This window comes from Tachypleus tridentatus, chromosome 8 (assembly GCF_004210375.1).
Source record: "Tachypleus tridentatus isolate NWPU-2018 chromosome 8, ASM421037v1, whole genome shotgun sequence".
Classification (NCBI taxonomy): Eukaryota; Metazoa; Arthropoda; class Merostomata; order Xiphosura; family Limulidae; genus Tachypleus; species Tachypleus tridentatus.
The window spans coordinates 134,812,007-134,838,049 of NC_134832.1; the positions used below are offsets into that span (position 1 = coordinate 134,812,007).

General features: G+C 35.1%; 1 protein-coding gene across 1 annotated transcript; it reads right to left on the minus strand.

Annotated features, from left to right (window-relative positions):
* Positions 1-4,885: 4,885 nt before the first annotated feature.
* On the minus strand, positions 4,886-15,044 carry LOC143223552 (terminal nucleotidyltransferase 5C-like). The gene has a single exon (XM_076451652.1). The coding sequence runs from the start codon at positions 14,880-14,882 to the stop codon at positions 13,716-13,718; it is 1,167 nt and encodes a 388-aa protein (XP_076307767.1). The 5' UTR covers positions 14,883-15,044; the 3' UTR covers positions 4,886-13,715.
* Positions 15,045-26,043: the final 10,999 nt, after the last annotated feature.

A 26,043-nucleotide genomic window follows, 5' to 3' on the forward strand; every position in this document is an offset into this window, starting at 1 on the left:
GGGAACAAGAAAATATCTCAAGGAGCAAGGTCAGGTGAGTAGGGGGGTGGGTAAGAACAGTGATCGAGTGTTTGGCCAAAAACTCACGAGTTCTGAGGCACAAATTTCGCAGCAATGCGGTGCATCTTCATTTTTCGGTCAAAATCTTGTAACAAGATCCAACTGATATCCCACACTCTTCAGCAAGCTCCTGACAGTCAGACGTCGATTTGCCCGCACCAGGGTGTTGATTTTGTCGACGTGTGGGTCGTCAGTTGATGTCGAAGGACGTCCAGGACGCTCATCATCTTCAATGGACTTTCGACCATCCTTAAAACGCTCATGCCACTTGAAACATGCCGTACGATTCATAACAACATCACCGTAAGCCGTGTTAAGCATAGCAAAAGTTTCAGTCGCAAAGTTTCCAAGTTTAACACAAAATTTCACAGTGAGTCGTTGCTCCTTCAGGTCATTCATTCTGAAATCCGCCAAACGGAAAAATCGCACTTCACTTAAAACCGCGTAGCTAATACACAAATGAAGATATCTGCAATCGGGAAATGGCGTCCTAATCAGCTGATATGTGCGAACCTAGCGACACCAAGCGGATTTCCCTGGAACCAACTGGAGCCGCGCAATTCAAACAGTCCGCGTATTTTTTGAACAGCCCTCGTATTAAAGCAAATACTTATAGCTCCAAATTATCCACATCTAATTCGCCATCATATTCCGTTACAACGCAAAGGGCCCGGCATGGCCAAGCGCGTAAGCTGTGCGACTCGTAATCCGAGGGTCGCGGGTTCGAACCCGCGTCGCGCCAAACATGCTCGCCCTCCCAGCCGTGGGGGCGTTATAATGTTACGATCAATCCCACTATTCGTTGGTAAAAGAGTAGCCCAAGAGTTGGCGGTGGGTGGTGATGACTAGCTGTCTTCCCTCTAGTCTTACACTGCTAAATTAGAGACGGCTTGCACAGATAGCCCTCGAGTAGCTTTGTGCGAAATTCAAAAACAAAACAAAACTTATAACGCAAAAATAAATAATTTTAAAAAACCAGCAAAATTGCCATTATAACTTTAGGTCTAGATTAAATGGAAACTAACTAAGTCATTTCTGTTTAAAACCATGTTATACCAATGTAATTCAAATCCCTCTAGCAATTTCTTCTTTGCTCTCGACCCGGCATGGCCAGGTGGTTAAGGCACTTGACTCGTAATCTGAGGGTCGTGTGTTCGAATCCCCGTCATACCAAACTTGATCGCCCTTTCAGCCGTGGAGGCGTTGCAATGTGAAGGTCAATTCGTTGGTAAAAGAGTAGTCCAAGAGTTGGCGGTTGGTGGTGATGACCAGCTGCCTTCCCTTTAATCTTGCACTGCTAAATTAGGGACGGCTTGCGTAAATAGATCTCGTGTAGCTTTACCCGAAATTCAAAACAAAACCAATCTCTGCTCTCTCTCTTCGTGACTTTTGTAAAATATTGATTACAATTGATACACTATTGTTGTTTAGTTGTTCGAATTTCAAAAACAAAGAGGGCACTTTGATTTATCGGATAATACTTTGAAATAAACAGATTTAATAGGACATCATATGCAGTTCGTTAACTCTAACTTTAATATAAAAGCGTTTCAAACAGGTTTCTAATAAAGGGCGTGTGCGTATAGATAGTTACAAATGAGAAAATTTGGTGTAGTGCCTTTACTTTTAATAACTGTGTCGAGATAAATTGTTGATATAAGGATACGCTCTTTAATTCCTTTGGAGAAGCAGGGTCTTCAACAAATATAACAAAAGATAGACCAATTATGAGTTTGTGGTATTTTAACAATCAGCGAGGAAATTTAATAATAGGTGGAGCAACATTTTTCTAAAATTTTACCAGATTAACCTGAAATAAGTTGACTGTATTTTACCAGATTAAGCTGAAATACGTTGACTGTATTTTACCAGATTAACCTGAAATAAGTTGACTGTATTTTACCAGATTAAGCTGAAATACGTTGACTGTATTTTATCAGATTAAGCTGAAATAAGTTGACTGTATTTTACCAGATTAAGCTGAAATAAGTTGATTGTATTTTACCAGATTAAGCTGAAATAAGTTGATTGTATTTTACTAGATTAAGCTGAAATAAGTTGACTGTTGTTTTGATTGGCATAAAATATTTAAATAAAGAACATTTTGGGTAAAGTTGACGCATTCTAGAAATTTCAAGTAAGATTATAAGTTGAATGACACAAAAGTGTGTTAGTAGATATTAAATCTTGTATATCCTGTCATTTATGTTTTCAAGTACACCTACTAGCTTCTTCCACTGTCACAGTAACATGCAGGCTCGGCATGGCCAGGTGGTTAAGGCGATCGACTAGTAATATGGGGTTACGGGTTCGAATCCCCGTCACACCAAAAATGCTCGCCCTTTCAGCCGTGGAGGCGTTATAATGTGGCGGTCAATCCCACTATTCGTTGGTAAAAGAGCAGCCCAAGAGTTGGTGGTGGTGGTAATGACTAGCTGCCTTCCCTTTAGTATTACACTGCTAAATTACGGACGGCTAGCGCAGATAGCCCTCGTGTAGCTTTGTGCATGTCACTGCATACGCATAAATAATTGTTGTACGTATGTTAATCCACAACCTGATGTTTTACCACTTACATTAGTTCTGTTTAACGCTAGATTCTAATCATGTGAGGCATATCAATTCTGTGTCACACTAGATTTTACTCATGCGAAGCACATTAGTTCTGTTTCACGCTAAGTTTTACTCATTTGTTAGTTTGTTCGTTTTTGAATTTTGCGCAAAGCTACACGAGGGCTATCTGCACTAGCCATCCGTAATTTAACAGTGTAAGACTAGAGGGAAGGCAGCTAGTCATCATCACCCACCACCAACTCTTGAGCTACTCTTTTATTAAAGAACAATGGGATTGACCGTCACATTATTACGATCCCCATTCTGAAAGGGTGAGCATGTTTAGTGCGACGGGAATTCGAATCCGCGACCCTCATATTACGAGTCGAGTGCCTTAAACACATTGCCATGCCGGGCCCTTACTCATGTGAAGCACATCTGTTCTGTTTCACACTATGTTCTACTAATGTGGAACATGCTATTTCTGTTTCAGGCTTGATTCCACTCATGTGCAGCACCCTCTACCGAGATGATCTTACAGATTCAACAGGTAGATCAAAAGTATGAATGTTTCTACACTTCTGCATTTCCTGATGTCAGATGCCATTTGAATTCGTTAGTACAAAACATGTCATTTCATCAATGCTCGGCAAAGCCATTACTGAATGCACAATTTGGAGGAGTGTGTTTTGTGTTTTTTTCTTATAGCAAAGCCAAATCGGGCTATCTGCTGAGCCCACCGAAGGAAATCGAACTCTTGATTTTGCAATTTGGAAGATAAGTTCTAATTGTGTCAAAAAAGATAAAAAAAAGAGGACTCGGTTGATTTTAAAAGTTATAAGTTAAACAATTTGTTTCTGATACAAAAATTCGTTAAAATAAACTTCATGTTTTTATCAAAAAGATTCAACTTTTTCACTAATGCATATTCAGGATCAGTTACGAACTTTTGTTTTTAAAATCAGTTTTAAATAAAATTGATAGTACACGGTATCGTTTTGAAGCAGATAAACATTTTCAACACTATTCTCATATTAATATTATCCATTAACACTTAATAATTCTCACACACAGAGCAAGCAAGCAAGCAATCCAATTTTAAATATTTTTTTTTTGTAACACCACTATCGCACAATATATAGTTACTACGTGTACCATTTACTGGTGAATAAACTTAGATTTTAGTTAATCTAAAAATAATCTCACTACATCGTGAAAATATACTCTTACAAAGGATTTATTTAACAAGTGCTTTGAGAAACACAACAAAATGTCCTTGCAGAGGTGTATTATAATGAAGCAAATGATCTTGAACTAGTCGAGACAAAGTAGTTTATGACAAACGTTCCTTCGACACAGCCCACTTGTTAAATTTTAGTTTGTCTTACTGGGTTGTGTATGAAAGTGGTTCTCAAGAATACTCATTCATACACGTTCTAGCAGTATAATAAGATCTCCTTTATCTCCTACACTTTTGTCAAAGAATGATGTTTAGTTGCTATATTTTCATACTGTAGCTCCTATACACATTTCACATTGAATGTTTCCAATAGCTTATGAATCACAAAACCAGACATATACGTATGAACGTAGTATGTTAATATTAATAAAGCTTTCACTGTGACGTTGGATCCACGACCGTATTTATTACTTCAAACGTTAACACTTTCGTCTGTAGTTGTTTCACGTAGTCTCACATTATACATGTCTTCCAAAGTGGCGTGCAATAAGTTTCATTCGTTCGTTTTTGAATTTCGCGCAAAGCTACACGAGGGCTATCTGCGGTAGCCGTCCCTAATTTAGCAGTACAAGACTAGAAGGAAGGCAGACCGAAGAAGGTCGAAACGTTGTTCGCTCCTCTACGTAAAATATTTTCTCAACCCAGACGAGCCGTTTTACATATATACTTCTCTACAAGTGGGTTTTCTCGACATCACTGAACCTCTAATTATGTTTGTGGTATTCATATTGTTAAACCTTGACTGTTACAGTAAGTCAACTCTATTATATGTTTTCCGTAATAATGAGATCTAATCACGCCCTCTACATTCCTACATTCATTAAAACAACCGCCTTCAAACATGTGGTCAGCTATCGCTCAGTTACCTCTTTCTTTCTTTGTGAACCTGACGATGACCGAAGAAGGTCGAAACGTTGTTCGCTCCTCTACATAGTGTTTTCTCTATCCATACCAGCCGTTTTGTACATATATGTTTTATTAAATGGAATACAGTAAAACTGTGGTGACTGTCAAAAAACTCTCACAAACATATGTATTTCACAAAATAATTTATTTTCATTTTTGTGATATATCCACTATAGCGTAGCAATTCATATACACAGGATTTCTTAAACTATATGCCAGTGTTAAGAATGGATTTGCATCTCCCTCACCGCAAAACATATTAAAACATCAAATAAGTTTTAATATTATTTTTCTCAAGTTCAGTAGTCGTATATTTAGAGTTACTCAGGAGAGAGAAAAAATTACACTATAAATGTGACAGCAAAACGAATACATGGCTTCCCTAATAATAAACATTCAGGCCAGATATTTGAGCAAAACATCGTGTTTCCACTAAGTTGACACCTCACCCCACAATATAAACATATCGAAAGGGGTGCGTAGAGACGAAACCCCAAAGCACAAAGTGTACAAAGACAAAAAAAATAAACAATACCAATATCCCCTGATATAAATTCTGTAATATATATATAGATATATATATATAGATATACATACGAGTTGTTTTTTATTTTACAAATTTACTTATATGTAGAACACATTATTGCTGTTGAAACATATGGTTTTACTATCACATCATGACAGTATTTTCACACACCGAAACTGAAACCTAGTTTATACTATTACATAAACAGTTAATCAAAATCATTACACAAACTGAAATTTTAGTTAACTTGAAGAAAAGGAAATGTTGAGACAAAAATAAACTGATATTCACTCCTTAAAAGTCCCTATTAATCAGGTAATTTATTTCATTTTCTTAAGCCAACTTTTAACAGTTTTCTAACAACGTTTGTTTCATCTTTTACCATTTAAGAATCAAAACAGAACTGTTGTTAAAATAGTTAACATTTACTTTAGATATTTTAGATTTTGCAACCGCAAGAAATATCAGAGTAACTAAAATCACAAATGCTTAGGATATAGTACAGATAACTTTGTTTTGTTTTTGTTATATGCTGAGGAATTAAAAAAAGCTATTGCAAATATATATTATTATTCATAGTTGCTAATTGTATAAATACATACAACTACAGCTCGCATGACCTTTACGACCCTAAACTTCGCCAAGCTTTCCAAAAAGCGTATTTACATTAAAGTTGTACAGAACTATGAGTACATATGGCCACAGATGTTACCACGAAGTTACGAATGTAGAGCAAAAATGAAAGTTCAGAACAGTCAATAAACAATGTGTAACATACTAGTAGAACGTTAAAATGTTCTCGCATGATTCTCCTACGTAAGTAGGTCGAACGGGAACATAGTTGAAGGGGCCAATGATATATATGCACACATACGTATATTTCACTCGGCCATTACATTTATACTGAACACACGCTTTGACATTCATTATTACTGCTAACAATAACTTCATTGTCATAGAGTATATCCAATAATTGCTAATATATTTGTGTGTACGTTTTAGCTCAGCTTGCAGTAAGAGGGTTGGTTTTTATTATGTCTATACAATGTGCTATCTGTGCCTTGCTACTTCTGGTATTGAATCAAGACTCTTAGAGACACAAACCCTCAGATTTAGCGATGGGAAGGTAGGCGAAGGGGTTGGCCAAAACAGAAACAAATAAGAAAACTTCGTTGGCCTTAAATGCAGTATTATTCCACTACATTTATAGCTACCCTAGTTCAAGAAATCAGAGGGAGTGGGGGTGGAGTAATACCAGTGTAAACCCTCATCGATCGAGATCTGTTAAAGGGGGATGACATTAAAACATGATGACGAAGCAACTAATAAACACAGATGTTTAGCTTGTGGTCTTCACGTACACAGCCATTTCGAAATGTTCCTCCCATTAATAACACACAGGAATAAAGCTAACGGTAGAGTAGAATCCTTTGATATAAAAAAAGAGTAGTGTGTCATTCTCGTGTCAAATTTCGAATAGCTAATGTAGGTAAGTACATTTACTGGAACCGTTACGAAGCACTGTCAGTTTTTATCATAGTTATCTCTCAAAATAAATAAACAACACTTCTTTTAGTAACAATTGGAAATGATCGCCTTAAAATATTTGGAAAAAAATAATTTAACAGCCTCAGAGGCCTCTCATTATTGTTATTTTAACTATGAGGTCCGTCAGAAATAGCGGTCTTCAAATCTACAACGTGCTTCAACTTGTGGTGTAACAATGTCAACAGTTTCTTAAAGCTGTCAGATATCACCAAGACAACCGTGTAATGATGTGAAAAATATGTAAATTGACGTAAAGTAAAAGTTACTGTTAACCAGAAAACAGAAGTCAGATGAAATCTTATAATTCATCAAGTCTATTTTTCTCGCTGTTAACCTTAATCCGGTTTAATGTTAAACTTTACAGACAGCCCCACAAAACAAATTATACATCTATAGACGTTAAAATTACATCAACCTCGCTCGTGCCTTCCGAGCAGCGAGATATGAAACATTTTAAACAAGGGCGTAGGTGTTGAATTATGAATTTTTTTTTTAGTAAACTGAAGGATCTTACACCATGTGATTTTGCCAAACATACAAAATGATTTTTTTAACTTGATGCCATTTGTACGACTACGATCGAGGTGAATCAGTCAGGCAGTAATAAAGTATTTCAATTTATTTCCTGCTGAATTAAAACATCTACAAGCTACCTACTACGCCTAACTTTACATCTCAAACCTTCACCGAAAAGCAAATACTTTTTAATAACGTTTTATAGCTTTCATTTAATACTCCTACGAAAAGTGGGGCCTAATAGGCCCCAGAGCAACTTGAAAGGTTATTAATATTAGGCTAATAATTTTGTATTTAAATGAAATTGCCATTTAAATCCATTAATGAATGGATTAACGAGATTCCCACTGTCTCTACCTACTATCTAGCGAAACCACAGCCAGGGGAACGGGCTTGGAGAAATCAGGACTAGAAACGTCTTTTCGTAGGAGTGTTAACCCTAAAATTACCGACTTGTTTTTGCGCCACGCACTGCAAGGGTGACCACATAATACATATTACCAAATAACTTACGTTTCTGCCTCTAGACAAATGGGAGAAATCACATTTATGTGAAATGCACAGACAACCCATCCAGTAACTAATTGGATTACCTGCAATATTTGTTATATTTTACGTGTTTGTGTGGCTTGCATGTTATTAGGAACCCTGTAAACAAACAAAGGGACAGAGTACTAGTAACTTGTTGCATAAATACTTTCGAAAAATGTTTAAAAAGCCAATGAGGTATGGACCCCATCAATATTTATCGGGGTTAATCGTGATTTTGGACACATTCAGTGTATAAGGCTCTGTTAGTTACCGGTCTTTATCACTATACTGTTAAGAGTAAAGTGAACTGTTAATAAGGCGTATTATATTAGAAAAACAAAACTATCAACTCAATAAAAAAGGCCAACAAGAAAAGCTAGACACCTTGAATTTTCTATAAAATAAGTATGTAAAAAAGTTCTATACACTTGCGTATGATATCACTGAGTTGAAACATTAACACTGATAATAAATCCTATCTTTTACAGTTTGGATGGGCTACCCAATCTAATTTTCATCCAGCGTCGGTGTCGTGTTGATCGCTTTGATTGGATAGTCGAGTATGTTTTACTACGGTAAAGTCAACCGTCTTGCTCTTTGAAAAAAAAAATCGACACGTTAGTTTTACGATGTCACTATAAGAAACTTAAGCCGAACTAAGTTCGATATCTTGACTTGTGTTTCATGAAAAAGGCATTATATTTCGAAATAGTGGTTTTTTTTTTCATGTAAAAACTGAAAACTGTGTTTTGGCTTCAGTTTGTAGTGGGTGGGATTTTTTGTAACCGATGCAAAGCGAAAATTACTGATGAATTGTGGACCTAATTTTCTACATTCCACATTATCACCTTTGTACACGAGGTGTGATAATATATACGATAGAGAATACGGAAAGTTGAATTAATTTGTGTTACTTGCACTGATATAATGAATTAAGTTCATTTACTGATACCGTTTTCTTCGCAGCTTTACGTAAATAGTTAAACTTAAAAATATATTAGGGTTAACAACCAACTCAGTGGTCGATTATAAGAATATTTAACATATAATCGCTAGGTAACCGGTTAAGAATTTTGAGTGTGTGTTTTGACCACATACAGTTTTAGCTGATGGAATGCAGGGCACCATATAATTGTCACATGGTAAAGAATCTTGACCACATATAAATACAATATTTTGTTTGATGAGAATGAAGTACACTTGAACAACAAATAAAAATTTCCGTAGGGCTTGTAAACCTTACACATGCATCGCAATCTATCACGAATAGCGACATTCCAATAATAACCATTTTGTCACAAATGTTCTGTCCGTTCTTTATTACTGGGTTTTTATAGTTTTATCTTTGATAAAATTAAACTGCCGTCCTACGGATGAAGCTAAAACTAACCTTGTCTCTGCATCATCTACACTAGCTGCGTAGTAATCAGTTCAATAACAAGTGGTTAAAACTGTACATGTTTGGTACGCGTACAATACGGTTGTTTTGGCTAGTACTCACATGAACGCAAATAATTCGAAGAAATAGAAACATGTTCGTAATTCTAGAAATATAATATTATTCAACACAAAAATAGTGTCAATCGTTTTAGTGGATCGTATACTACATAACCTTTAAAAATTATTACCACGAAGTTTGGTAGCTTATTAAGATATAAACACGTAAATATCAGTATAGACATTCCATCCAATCTGACATTTTTTTTTAAACTTGTTGCATTCTTCAAATTAAACGCCTAGAGAAGAAGCCAACTAGACAGTACTGTTAAAGATCGAGTCATTTTTTTTTTTTTGAAGACGATGACCATAAAAAGCGAACTTTAGCTTAATTAGAAATACGATGGAACTTCACTCGGCAAAAAAACACAGCGGCAGCGATGTGAAATCAAATTTTTTTACAAAGGTGCACGTGTGAAAATATTGTATTTTTGTGCGTGCATGCAGGCGTGCGTGGAGTGGCGATTCTTCAGCTCGGCACATTAATAATGTATTTGTACTGGAACACATTTATTTCCATAGTATTAAAACAATGCATCTCATTTAAATTAAATGAACTAAAGTGAACTCCTACGAAAGGGAAAAGTGAGATATCCTACCTTAACACACCATCTTAGTGTCAGTGAAACTACAAAATAGGGAAAGTGAATCAGAGTTACGTATTTTCATGTGAAAACATTGTTTTGCTCTACGCTGTACATTGTCCTTGGGGTTGAATACTCCAACTAACCTAATTGTAGAATGACGTTCCTACAGAGTTACGCGACAAACAACATAGGAAGCAGCTATACCGGTTTCCGCGCACCGTTGGCATTTCTTAAACTATTTGGGACATTTTTAGATTTGCTTTCTCCATTTTTCTTACTGAAAGCTTTCTTACAACACTTAAAAAAAAAAAATAACAGACCGTTTCAAATTAGATACCATCACAAGGGTATTTCCCTTCGTGCTGAGGTTGTTGATCTAATTTGCCACAAATTTATATTATTCATATAATGCCAGAAGGAGTCGTATCAGATAAGTTTTATTCTAGTTTTAGTCCTAAGTAAAACAACGATGTCTTCTTGAACTGAATGAATCAGATTGCGTGCGATTAAAGGAACTTAACGTAAATATGACAAAAAATGTATTGCTTTGCACTAAAGGGTATTTCATCGAATAGTAATTACTAGATCCTGTTACCTTGTGAATTTATAACTGTATAATATTTGGACTGTTCGGTAACGAAGTTTCAATTATCAGGCAAAGAAAAAATCGTGTTTTATCATATCTAGAAAAAGAATGACGCTCAAGCACATCATTTAAAAAAACAATCTCACCAAATGACTGAAAAAACATTGTTTTTATACGGCCGGTTTAGCTTGAGTACCCTAAAAGTTTCACCTAGGTTCGTACTCAACTTAGCATTTCTAAAAAAAAACAATTTCATAACACGTACAAGTTCTACGTTGAGTAAGAAAGTTTTTGATTTTGACGAGGCGCATTAGAAAATTAAATATTTTGGTAATTGTACGGCAGAATAATTATCTATTTAAACTATTGAAAACATTTTAATATAATAAAAGCGTTATGGAATGTTGGGACTAGCCTTAAGAATAACAAGTAACAGCTATACCCAATATATTTAGATAATACATTTTACATGTTTCTTAGATACACGCTGAGTGACAACCGAACACTGTGCAATCACGAGCAGCACTATAGGATTCTTTAAGCTAAACATTAAATCTGGTAGTTGTGAAGGGTGATAAAAAGCCAGTCGTACTTAGCATAAAATACGTTACGAAGAAAAGGTGACCTCGACTATGGTTTGTGTGTGTGTAACAAAGGTATCGATGTTAACTTTAAAATAGTTGAAGTCCCCATAGACTTACTACCCTCTTAAAATACATGATTCACTGAACGAAACTAGGTCAAACCTTAGAAATTAACGGTCAAGTGAGCAGCAGTGGTTATACAACTGTTACAGACACGTATTCAGTTCTACGGTCTATTGTAACAAATAAAGCAAGGCCGTCTGAAAACACAAGTTTTGTTTGCGAATAGAAACTACATGAACTGTCGCTGAACCGATATCTTTATTGACAGAAGTTGTTAAAATTATCACAAATATACATTTTTTTCTTCATAGCTAAATAAAGGACTATATATTTTGAGATTCTGACAACATACTGTTACAAAATACTGCTTTCGTTCTCAGGAACAATGAATGTCCACCAAAACACGAGGCCGACAAATTTCAATAGGTTTAAGTTAGCAGCGAAAGCAACATGTGCATTTTTTCTGTAAACCATTGAACATAAAATAAAGTTTCATACGCTAATATTAGATTACTCGAAAGAAACAAAACAAACAAGAAACAACCTAACATATCTAATAAAGAACTTAACTGTTGAAATATAAAAGTAATTTTATTATCAACTTTCAAATTCATTCGATATGTCACTTTTCTGGTAATGCTTTATACAGTTTCTCAACTTTGTATAGCCAATTACAAAAAAGAAATAAAAATAACCTTGACCAAGGTCATACAGCATACATACTGCAATAAGGTTCAAAGTCAATGAAACCAGTTTTTTCCAATTTTTTTCTAAGTTTCTCTTCACGTATAACATCACACAAAAATACAATTAACAAATATTAAAGGTGTAATTAACACTTTCCACACTCGGTACATAGCAAATGTTGAAATCCTTTCATAGAAATGCTAAACGAAATATTTTGAAATTAAAACAAAACACATGAATACTTTTTCCACTTTAAGAGTTTGTTTGAACACATTTCTTACAAGAATTTTCCTACAGTATTTTCTTAACGGACAAAATTTAAAAATTATGAGTATGATACCACTTAGCCTAATAGGAATAATATGGCCTAGTTAACAAGTCTCGTGAAGCACGATTCTTTGCACTTCGAGTTGCAAATTATTACAGCCGTTGGCGATTAAAAGTGATACTTAATAGAGCCTTAAATACTAATTAAAACATTAGTGAATAAAAGCTACACAAGGATATAGTCGTTGTAGTCTAACAACAATAATAGTAACTTTATATTTCATACAAACTGCAGGATTGCGAACACTTTATTATACAATGAGGTGGAATATACAACGTCTTCATCTTACAAGTTTGTGTTCATTTCCGATTAATCCAGACAGGTTATAAAACCATTCGTTGTACATTAAATGATTAACGCAACGCTCGCTACACATTGCACACTTCACCTTTTTGAGTTTTTCTTAAAACACAAAATACTTTAGTTTTTTTTTTTTATGCGAATATTGATAACTATGGTAATATTTTGTTGATCTTTTGTGAAGGTCCAATCACGTAGTAAATTTGAATAACGCGATAGATTCCATTACCAGACAATGTTAAAACATTGCTACGATTGGTCTAACAATAAAGTAAACATAGTTAACATGGTTCTGATCAGAATATCTACCACTTGTGTAGCCATACAAGTTACCATGAAGAAAGTCTTAAAATATTTATAATAATCTAATTTTCTTCTTTAAACTAGGTTATACATAATACAAAGTACCACCAAATAAAACTCCCACAAATTTATTTTTCATGTCTAAATCCTAAAAATGTGAATTTCTAAACGCACCATTCTGCTATCATTTAAACTAAATAAACTTAAAAAGAGTGACTTATCGCAAAAACTAACGAACTACAATAGGGATATTATTAAACACACAGTTATTAGGAAAATGCAGTTAAAATATAACAAAACAATGAATTCATGGTCTTCGCCAATTTCACCCAAAGTCAAACTCAAAAGTCTCAGGTCAATAAAAATACGTAATCCATTTTCACTTCAACAACCAAGTTCTAGAGCCACAAAATAAACAGTTAAACTTTAAAAGCTAGAATAATTATATCCTTCCTTTTCTAAATTGTAGCCAACCTTTCGATATCTGCACCACAGCATCCAAATTAACGCCGCGATTTGAGAATAATATGTTATCAACACTGCATTATTGATTTAAGCCTAATCTATTTGTATAAATATCGTCCTTGACAGCTCTCAACGTTTTCACAAACACGGCACTTAAAAATAATATGAAACCAGCTTTTATATTTTTTAATTTTATGAATAGAATTATGAATTAATCCCCTTTACTTACGTGGTTAAAATTCTCCTAGAAATGATGGAAACAAATTTCTAGCTTAGCTTTCTACCCATAATGTATAAAATATCGATTTTTAAATAATCAGAATCCGACACCGTGAAAATCGTTAACTTGGCAAAGAAAGCTTCCACTTTCCTACAGAGAACTTCTATCATCACAGAACCGCATTTCCATCTTACCGGAACCTCCCCAGTGGAAGATCACGCACAGGGCAACCACCCACAGGGGTAGCAGGTGGTGACATATGGTGAGAAAAAGAAGCCGTTACCAAACACAACTTGATGTCCTGGGGATGTCAAATCATATGGAGAAAGTTGCGTTTTGGCTAACGCTAGGCTCTGTTCTTGAAAGTACACTTGATAGGCCAACTGTTCGATCAATGTCAGAGTTTGCCGCCGTTCGTGCCCCATGAGACACACTGTACTTTCGTCCACAACCCTGTGTAGGATCATCAAATAGTCATATTTGTTATGGTCGTCACCGATAAAGTGATTTGCAAGGTAGCTCTCAAGTTTATTTTGCTGTTGTCCGACGTCGCTGAAGTCTATAAAAAACCTCGAACACATGTACCTCTCCAGGGACTTTATGTCTTCTGGCAATGCAGGTTTGTAATCTCGAACCAGAAGGTTACAGTATTTCAGTAACCCTCCACCGCGGATTTCTTCTGGATTGCGGGTAGAAATTAACTTCTTGTGAAGGTGGTAAAGAGCCTCTTGGAAGTCTCCGTACACGCTTTCTGCAACAATGGTAGGATAGAAAGTGTCATCCATTGGCATTTGGGCGCAATCGTAGAACAACAACAGAGAGTCCAGAATAATCTGGAACGAATCCACGCTAAACTCAAATTGCCGCTTCATGTAAGTAACAAACTTAAGTTCCATATTCCGCCCTCTGTTGTTACTAAGAGATATTAGGCTCCAACGGTCACTGTCCGCAACTTTAACCATTTTATGAACGTATGCTTCTTTCAAACTGCAACTGCTTATTCGAGTTTTACTAACTCCTTCCGGTAGGAAATCCAGCAACGAATCTAATACAGCTCCTTTTACTCTCTCAAAATCCCGCTGAGTTGACAGTTCAACGGCAAAAATCAAATCCAAATCGTTGTAAGAGGAATTTCCGGGACTTAGTACGTGACTCGCAGCCCCACCATTAAGCCTTATATCTTTCACGTGTACAGCATCTTGTTCCAGCTTCGCCCGAACAACCCGCACGAGTTCCTTCAGCTTTATCTCCAGGGTGGGAAAGTTACCCCTTCCGTGAATGGGTACTACCTCGTCCATAATGTCGTGAAGTCGCTTGACTTGTTCGTAGCTTAATACAGCAAACCGCTGGCCATCGGTCGATATTGTACTCAAAGTATCCATTCTTAAACGATGACAAAGATAATCTGATTGAACAACAAGGCTTCCCCACTACAATGTGCAAGAGAGAAAAATACAGATTTCAGTTAACGTACACTGACACAGTACTTTCCTACTCTACACACCGTTAACCACACAACTGAATGCTAGAAAGTTTGGCGTGGAGCCTGATTTTGGTCTGTGGTGCTGAGTGCTTACAGCGCCGCCGGTGGCAGGTTCACTTCACTCAGGTCTAAACTATTTCGTTTTCTAGGGATTTATGGGCAACTCTTAATACCTCTAGTCTAATATTTCGTAAAAAATATATGATTTACCAGTAACATATAAAACTTCTGTTTGTTTTTGCCAAAATGGCAAAATATGTAGATATATATATATATATGCATATGCAACAGCAAAAGAAATAATAAAAAAACTGTTACACTCGCATACAATAAATACATTTATACTCGGTACGCGTGCCAATTCATTGGAAACTTGTTAAACAGCCAGTTGTTGCTTAGCGATACTTACGTCAATCGTTGTGACAATTTCGCCGTCAGAGAAAATACATGCAAAGGAGTCGGCAGCTCTACACACCCGATATGTATGAGTTTTTGTTTGCTTTTAGTTCTACAGGGTGGCCCGTAAGTCCTTACCCATTCACATATCTTATGTATCCAGTGTATCTGTGTGCTGTCCCTCATTCTCGCTGCGCTCATGTACCCACGTACTTGTCACAATACGCTCTTCAAGTGTAAGTAGACTTACATCGGCCATATGTCTCTGAAAAAAAAAAAAGAATCAAATTTATAATACATGCGTAATTGAATATAACATAATAACATATGGATGGGTAGGGACTTACGGGCCACCCTGTAGATTACTTCCTTTATTTTTGTATTAGGTTACGCTACAGATTAGTGAAACTGCAAGAAATACTCCAATCTTACAATTGTCCCGAGACTTATGAACAGCCAATAGCTCTCAAACGCATTTCTACCAAAAACAGTATACATTATTTATAATTAACACTGTGCTCTAAAAAAATAATAATAATACGATAAAACATTAGAATAATTGCGAACGACTCGAAGTTACGACATTCACACATAGTGGTAGAAGTTAACTATCTGTATTAAACTGTGATAGGCTACTGGATACATTCGTGTTTACTGTGGTCTTACCTGTACACCACGTGTGTACAAGGCCAGACTAAGGGCTTTACTGATCCTAGGCTTTTCAACTTATAGAGGTCCCCTCGCGACAGAACCTTTACGTGCAATAATTTATAGTCATAGCTCGAGGCCCTCTAATTACTGTGAAGCCCTGGACTTCAGCCCAATAAGCCCATGCCTTAATCTAGGGTTGCTTCTGTGCATGCATATCTGTAACAAAAAACGTTTTGAAGTTGATATAACGGTAAACAATTCTGAACTTTCCGCATTTTTTATGTTATTCAACCATTAATTTTACTCAATATTTGTAAATGTTTTAAATTAATTTTTAAATTTAAGAAGAATATTAAAGTTTTAAAAAACAACAGAGTATTTTAAAAAATGCTAACTTGGAATTTATAATAATTCAAACCAAACCATTTAATAATGTATTAATAAGCACTATACTTACTGAAGTTGTGAGAACCGAAAAATCTGGTGAATACGCATGTATATTTAACGTTTTATTAAATAAAAGAAGCGGCCTGGCATGTCCAAGCGCGTAAGGCGTGCGACTCGTAATCCGAGGGGCGCGGGTTCGCGCCCGCATCGCGCTAAACATGCTCGCCCCTTTCAGCCGTGGGGGTGTTATAATGTGACGGTCAATCCCACTATTCGTTGGTAAAAGAGTAGCCCAAGAGTTGGCGGTGGGTGGTGATGACTAGCTGCCTTCCCTCTAGTCTTACACTGCTAAATTAGGGACGGCTAGCACAGATAGCCTTCGAGTAGCTTTGTGCGAAATTCAAAAAAAAAAAATAAAATAAAAGCCTGGTGGTTAGGGTGTTCGACTCCCAGTATGCAGGATCGCAACCGTTACCGAATATGTTCGCCCTTTCAGAAGTTGTGGCGTTATAATGTCTTATTCAATTACACTAGTCGTTGATAAAGAGAAACCCAAGAGTAGTATTGTCTTACCTTCTGTTTCAAGACCAAGAATGGCTAATGTAGCTTTCCATGAAACTCGAGATAAAAGTAAGGGTTAAAGAAACCCTCTCGCCATCTAGTGTCCATTTTCCAAATCAAAAAAATCTACGAAAACTACTTTCCACGAGTTCTTATGCACTTATTCTTAAAATTGGTATACAAAAACCTTGAATTATTCAATACCTTATTATATCGAGTACTTGAATTTAAATTTATAGAAGCAGGAGTGTGCCAATAGAAACCTTCCATATAGATTTGAGTTTTTGTTCGTTTACAGTCGATGTGCGGTCGTTATAGCAAATTGTTCAAAATTAAATGAGGATCGGAGGCGGACCTAAGCAAAATGGGAGAACTTTGGTATTCGGCGCCCCTGCTTCTGTAAAATTGACAAAAGCTGCTAATTAGAATGTTGGGTTTGGCATCTCTTGGGTTGTGGCCATGTGTGAAAGCATATTTTGCTCACCAGAAGGGCCGGCCCCGGTTAGGACGGGTCGTATTTTTCTGTTCTGGTACAAAATATGTTAATAATATTTCAATGTTGAGCAATTTAAATATGTTAAAAGATTAATAGGATCGTTTCTTCAAGGCAGACTTGCCTCAACAAACCCAATTGAACATATCTGTTGTTTATAGATTAATCTTAATATTAAAGTATTTTGTGAACGACATACATGACAGCAAATCCGGTTTGTTTGTCTTGGAAATTCGCACAAAGCTACTCGAGGGCTACTGTGTTAGCCATCCCTAATTTTGCGGTGCAAGACTAGAGGGAAGGCAGCTAGTCATCACCACCCACCGCCAACTCTTGGGCTACTCTTTTACCAACAAATAGTGGAATTTACCGTTACATTATAACGCCCCCACGGCTGAAAGGGCGAGCATGTTTGGCGCGAAGGGGATGCGAATCTGCGACCCTTAGATTACAAGTCGCACGCCTTAACACGTTTGGCCATGCCGGGCCTGTAAATCAGAAGGACAGCTACAAGTTTTGAAGGCTTTGTTTTATTGACACACACAGAAAGTTTTTGAAAACCCAAACGATTTACAACATAATAGATTATTTATGCTAAGAGCCAAAATAAAAATACAACAACAATAGTTCAATATTCACTTTATGCTTGATTTATTTGTTAGTTTATTCTTCTTTTCTTCTAGTCATATCAATACAAGAAATCATTATTCACTATATATATATCACGTGATTTCCGCACACATACGCAGTCGTCATGGTAATATATCAAACACTGGAGTCGACTAGTAACGACCGGATTTTAAGTACCGTATTCTTAACTTTGTTCTTGACAAAACCAACTGATAAAAGTTTCCGAATTATTAGCATAATAATCGGTTTATAGCCATCTGAAGATAAACAGTTATGTTAAATGTCTCTCGAGAATAAATCAACTTATACAGAAGTAGACCAATAAACAACGTTCTAGGCTACTAAGGCTATTGGTGACCAGCCTTAATTTTGAACTAGCAGCCAAAACGAAGACACCTAAACAGTAGTATTTTACCGCTCACTATGCATGCTAAAGCACTGACTGTCACTTTTATTAGGCACCAAAGGCTTAAAGTGCAGGTAATATTTATTGTCGTCACGTGGATTCGAACATGGTTTCTCAGTTCTGAAATACAGGGTTCTACCATAAGGCTAGAAAAGTCAACCACTAACTTTACACATAAGAAAAGCAGAATAATTAAACAATCGTTTAAGTGTGCTTCTGTTGTGTATACATAAACAAAAAACAGGAAATCTCTTATCCGTAGCCTTCCTTTTGCACATAACTTTATAAACAGAGAATTCAAGCAAGTTAGTTGGAAAACAAAAAGGAGGAATTCTGGAACATAATAGTATGTGCTCAACGTTTCGTCTTTACACCTTCGTATGGAGTGTACAATTTTCGAAACGAACTTTATTATCCAAACTAACACTTATGTAAGCCTTGATTACAGTGATAGAGTTCATTATAGAAACTGTGTTCCTGATGAAGGCTTATAGGTCAAACGTTGAGTAAGTGAAACAACTTGTAAGGTTCTATGAAGTTCATGGTCGTTTCGTTTACTTGTAATTATGTGTAACATGCTTCTGTAAGCATTAAACAAATTTTTAAAATTGTAAAAATTGTTCAAATGTTTCTCTACAACACCTTAATTGCTGCAGTAAAGCCACTGTTATAAAATTAGAAGACTCTACGAAATAGTTCATGAATAAATACTTTGATTTCATGGTTCAATTTAAAACACTAGAGAAATTGTTAAAGTCTCTGCAATTTATCTCTTTCTAATGGAAAATAATTAAACGGAGCAATACTTTTATGTTTTAGAAAATATAATATAGTTGCAAATACGTCATGAGGAACATGCGTATAGGTTTATTTGTTGTTGTTTTTTAATTTCGCGCAAAACTAATCAAGGGCTATCTGCATTAGCAGTCCCCAATTTAGCAGATAAGACTAGAGGGAAGGCAGCTAATCATCACCACCCAACGCTAATTATTGAGCTAGTCTTCTACCATAGATTGGCCGTCACATTATAACACCTCCATAGCTGAAAAGGAGAGCATGGTGGATAACGAAAGTGACATTTCTAATATTATAAAGAACATACTAAGACAATAATTAATAGCAACTCAAACTGTAGGCAATTCTAATGTTATAACGAACCAACTAATTACGTTAACAGCTTATAAAATAGTAGATACTGAGAGGTTCATTTCTAATGTTAAAGTGAGCATAGTACGAGAATGGTTAACTGATATTAAAGTGAGCATAGTAAGAAAATGCTAAATAGTAAATGGGGAATTTCTAATGTTAAAGTGAATATACTAAGAGAATGGTTAAGGTTTTAACAATGTGATTAATGAAGCAACACAGGAGGTCATATTAACAGTGGCATTTCTTTTGTCTTAATAAACATACTAATAGAATTAATGTTAATATTAAAACTAGCATAGTAAGAGTGTCTGTGGTATTGCCATAAGGTATGCATTAGTATCAGTGTTAAAACTAGCATAGTATGAAGAACAGTACTAGTGTCATTAAAAACATACTAACTAGTTTAATGTTAGTATTAACACTAATATAGTGTCATAAGGTATGCATTAAAAGAGTAATAGTAGTATTACAACTAATATAGTGTCATAAGGTATGCATTAAAAGATTAATAGTAGTATTACAACTAATATAGTGTCATAAGGTATGCATTAAAATTTTAATAGTAGTATTACAACTAATATAGTGTCATAAGGTATGCATTAAAAGATTAATAGTAGTATTACAACTAATATACAGTCAAACATCGATATAAGGCGCTAGTTGGGGTCCAAAAAATTCGACCGCGTTGTATCTGATTGCGCCTTATACCGATTTGATTATATATTTTTTTGACCCTCGGGGTGAGCGATAATGCAAAATTTACGCGTTTTGTAGTGAAATAAAGAAAAACAAACAAAACTACTTACACCAATGATATAGCATTTCTTTTTTATTTATTTTTATTTATTAAACTCAATTTTAAGACTGAAATTAAATGTAAAAAGCAGAATTCTAAAGAAATTTATCGAATTCATTACTTTGATGGGGGCTGATATTCTAAAAGTAGTTCCGTCAGAGCAATCATGTGATCGTTTTTACGATTAGACGCTGATTAAAATTAGTTCAATTTTAAAAGTTAATACATATAGTAATTAATTTTGATAATTTATTTACTAATTATTAAAATCTAAGTACAAACTGAAGTCAAATAATTACCAGATAAAAAAATGTCATGGCAAAGTTTAAAATACGAATTCAGTACTGAAACAAAAACGGATTTTTCAAAAAATTTAATAACAATAAAATATAGTAAGCACATAAAACAAGTTGAAATGCACAAATTTATAGTTACTCAGTAGTCTTCTTTCTTTCAAAAGCCTCCAAAAGTGTCTGTTGTCTTCATCCTTGGTTCCGCATCCTCTTCGCAGTTCTCATTAGGTCCTGGATCTGTAGTATCTTGCAAATTCCTAGATTGTGGTGTTCTGCCCAATATAGAAGTTGTTCTGTGTACTGTACTGCCTGAGTTGAGGTGATGCAATTCCTGAGTTCTTCTGGAATGGGGTCATCTTCTTCTTCTTCATCTGGAGTGGTAAAATCTGTGGGTGCTGCCGCTGGGTTCTCTATTACTTTCTGGATCTCTTCATCTGTGAGGGGTGGCAGGGTAACTGGTGCTACTTCGTCAATCTCGGCCCACTGCTTCACAAGGGGAGTCAAGGGGAGTCCATCCTGGTAGTCTACAAACTTCCTTTCTGCCTCTGCTACTTCTTCTGCTGTAAATCCATGGAAAATGTTATCTTTTTCTTCTATTGGTTCTGATTGTGGTTCTGGTGCTGCTTCTTTGAGTCCTTTATTCCAACAAATGATGATAGTGCTCTGGCTTATCTTGTTCCATGCTATGCTGCTCATGTAGATGGCGTCCTTGATGGTCATCTTCTTCAAGAACTCTGGTACGTTGCTGATATCATCGACTATGGCCTTGACCAGTTGAGCTCTGTATTCTCTCTTGAAGCTGGCGATGATCCCTTGGTCAAGTGGTTGAATCTTGCTGGTGGTGTTTTTGGGTAAGTAGAGTACGGTAATCTTTCCATCTCTGCTGGTGAGGTTCTCTGCCGGCGGGTGTGCTGGGCAATTATCCAATAGTAGTACGGCCTTCTCTTCTTTCTTCTGTGTTCTGAGGTGCTTCCTGACCGCTGGGACGAATTCCTGATGAAACCATTCTTCAAAGATTGTTGCTGTCTTGCAACATGCAGGCCGGGATTTGATCACAATATGCGGCGTGAAAACCATACAAAAGGATTGAAGTGGATTTGGTTTTTGATTTTTGATCACATTAACCGGCTGATTACATTAAGCAGTGGTAATATTAAGCGGCGGCCTCTGTAGAAACCCCAAAAAATTTGGGGCCTAAGACCCCATCGCGCCCAACTGATTATCGCGCTTTATCGATGCGTTTTATATCGATGTTTACCTGTACTATCATAAGGTATGAATTAAAAGATTAATAGTAGTATTACAACTAATATAGTGTCATAAGGTATGCATTAAGAAGATTAACAGCAGTATTACAACTAATATAGTATCATAAGGTATGCATTAAAAGATTAATAGTAATATTACAACTAATATAGTGTTATAAGGTATGCATTAAGAAGATTAATAATAGTATTACAACTAATATACTGTCATAAGGTATGCATTAAAAGATTAATAGTAGTATTACAACTAATATAATCTCAAAAGATATGCATTAAAAGATTAATAGTAGTATTACAACTAATATAGAATCATAAGGTATGCATTAAAAGATTAACAGTAGTATTACAACTAATATAATGTCATAAGGTATGCATTAAGAAGATTAATAGTAGTATTACAACTAATAACGTGTAATAAGATATGCATTAAAAGATTAATTGTAGCATTACAACTAATATAGTGTCATGAGATATGCATTAAAAGATTAATAGTAGTATTACAACTAATATAGTGTCATAATATATGCATTAAAAGATTAACAGTAGTATTACAACTAATATAGTGTCATAAGGTATGCATTAAGAAGATTAACAGTAGTATTACAACTAATATAGTGTCATAAGGTATGCATTAAAAGATTAATAGTAGTATTACAACTAATATAGTGTCATAAGGTATGCATTAAAAGATTAATAGTAGTATTACAACTAATATAGTATCATAAGGTATGCATTAAAAGATTAATAGTAGTATTACAACTAATATAGTGTCATAACGTATGCATTAAAAGATTAATAGTAGTATTACAACTAATATAGTGTCAGAAGGAATGCATTAAGAAGATTAATAGTAGTATTACAACTAATATAGTGTTATAAGGTATGCATTAAAAGATCAATAGTAGTATTACAACTAGTATAGTATCATAAGGTATGCATGAAAGGATTAATAGTAGTATTACAACTAATATAGTGTAATAAGATATGCATTAAGAAAATTAACAGTAGTATGACAACTAATACAGTCTCATAAGGTATGCATTAAAAGATTAATAGTAGTATTACAACTAATATAGTGTAATAAGATATGCTTTAAAAGATTAATTGCAGTATTACAACAAATATAGTGTCATAAGGTATGCATTAAAAGATTAATAGTAGTATTACAACTAATATAGTGCCATAAGATATGCATTAAAAGATTAATAGTAGTATTACAACTAATATAGTGTCATAAGATATGCATTAAAAGATTAATTGTAGTATTACAACTAATATAATGTCATAAGGTATGCATTAAGAAGATTAATAGTAGTATTACAACTAGTATAGTGTCACAAGGTATGCATTAAGAAGATTAAAAGTAGTATTACAACTAAAATATTAAAGGGAACAGTGCTAGTGTCATAACAAAAATTATTAAGTTAATATTAGAAATCATGATGAAACGAAATGGTGGTAATAAAAATCGTTCATTTAAAACTACTTTTAAAATTTCACAGAACCAGCTGAGTAAAATTCCATTTTATCGTGCTTATAAAGTTAACTAAAGTGCCGTAAATAATTGTCGTCGTTACCCACATTGCTCTAAGCTTACCAGATATCATTATACACCTAATCCACATTGCTCTAACTTACCAGACATCATTATACACTTTATCCACATTGCTGTAAGCTTACCAGACATCATTTTACACTATATCCACATTGCTCTAAGCTTACCAGACATCATTTTACACTTTATCTACATTACTCTAGACTTACCAGACATCATTATACACTTTATCCACTTAAATCTAGGCTACCAAAATTCATTATACACCTTATCCACATTGCTCTAAGCTTACCAGACATCATTTTACACTTTATCCACATTACTCTAGGCTTACCAGACATCATTATACACTTTATCAATATTACTCTATGCTTACCAGACATCATTATACACCTTATCCACATTACTCTAGGCTTACCATACATCATTTTACACTTTATCCACATTACTCTAGGCTTACAAGACATCATTATATACTTTATCCACATTACTCTAGGCTTACCAGACATCATTATACACTTTATCAATATTACTCTAGGCTTACCAGAGATCATTATACACTATATCCACATTACTCTAGGCTTACCAGACATCATTATACACCTTATCCACATTGCTCTAACTTAACAAACATCATTATACACTTTATCCACATTGCTCTTAGGTTACCAGACATCATTATACACTTTATCCACTTTACTCTAGGCTACCAGACATCATTATACACTTTATCCACATTGTTCTAAGCTTACCAGACATCATTTTACACTTTATCCACTTTACACTAGGCTACCAGATATCATTATACACCTTATCCACATTGCTCTAACTTACCAAACATCATTATACACTTTATCCACATTGCTCTTAGGTTACCAGACATCATTATACACTTTATCCACTTTACTCTAGGCTACCAGACATCATTATACACTTTATCCGCATTGTTCTAAGCTTACCAGACATCATTTTACACTTTATCCACATTGCTCTTAGGTTACCAGACATCATTATACACTTTATCCACTTTACTCTAGGCTACCAGACATCATTATACACCTTATCCACATTGCTCTAAGCTTACCAGACATCATTATACACTTTATCAACATTGCTCTGAGCTTACCAGACATCATTATACACTTTATCCACATTGTTCTAAGCTTACCAGACATCATTTTACACTTTATCCACTTTACACTAGGCTACCAGACATCATTATACACCTTATCCACATTGCTCTAACTTACCAGACATCATTACACACTTTATCAACATTGCTCTAAGCTTACCAGACATCATTTTACACTTTATCCACATTGCTCTAAGCTTACCAGACATCATTTTACAGTTTATTCACATTACTCTAGGCTTACCAGACATCATTACACACTTTATCAACATTGCTCTAAGCTTACCAGACATCATTTTACAGTTTATTCACATTACTCTAGGCTTACCAGACATCATTATACACTTTATCCACATTACTCTAGGTTACCAGACATCATTATACATCTTATCCACATTGCTCTTAGCTTACCAGACATCATTTTACACTTGATCCACATTACTCTAGGCTTACCAAACATCATTATACACTTTATCCACATTACTCTAGGCTTACCAGATATCATTATACACTTTATCCATATTAATCTAGGCTTACCAGACATCATTATACACCTTATCGACATTACTCTAAACTTACCAGACATCATTACACACTTTATCCATATTACTCTAGGCTTACCAGATATCATTATATACTTTATCCATATTACTCTAGGCTTACCAGACATCATTATACACTTTATCCACATTGCTCTTAGGTTACCAGACATCATTATACACTTTATCCACTTTACTCTAGGCTACCAGACATCATTATACACTTTATCCACATTGTTCTAAGCTTACCAGACATCATTTTACACTTTATCCACTTTACACTAGGCTACCAGACATCATTATACACCTTATCCACATTGCTCTAAACTTACCAGACATCATTTTACACTTTATCCACATTGCTCTAAGCTTACCAGATATCATTTTACACTTTATCCACTTTACACTAGGCTACCAGACATCATTATACACCTTATCCACATTGCTCAAAACTTACCAGACATCATTTTACACTTTATCCACATTGCTCTAAGCTTACCAGATATCATTTTACAGTTTATTCACATTACTCTAGGCTTACCAGACATCATTATACACTTTATCCACATTACTCTAGGCTACCAGACATCATTATACACCTTATCCACATTACTCTAGGCTTACCAGACATCATTATACACTTTATCCATATTACTCTAGGCTTACCAGATATCATTATACACTTTATCCATATTACTCTAGGCTTACCAGACATCATTATACACCTTATCGACATTACTCTAAACTTACCAGACATCATTACACACTTTATCCATATTACTCTAGGCTTACCAGATATCATTATAC

What these genes read in the sequence shown, in the direction of transcription:
- LOC143223552 (XM_076451652.1), bottom strand. Translation starts at nt 14,882, where the DNA reads ATGGATACTTTGAGTACAATATCGACCGATGGCCAGCGGTTTGCTGTA.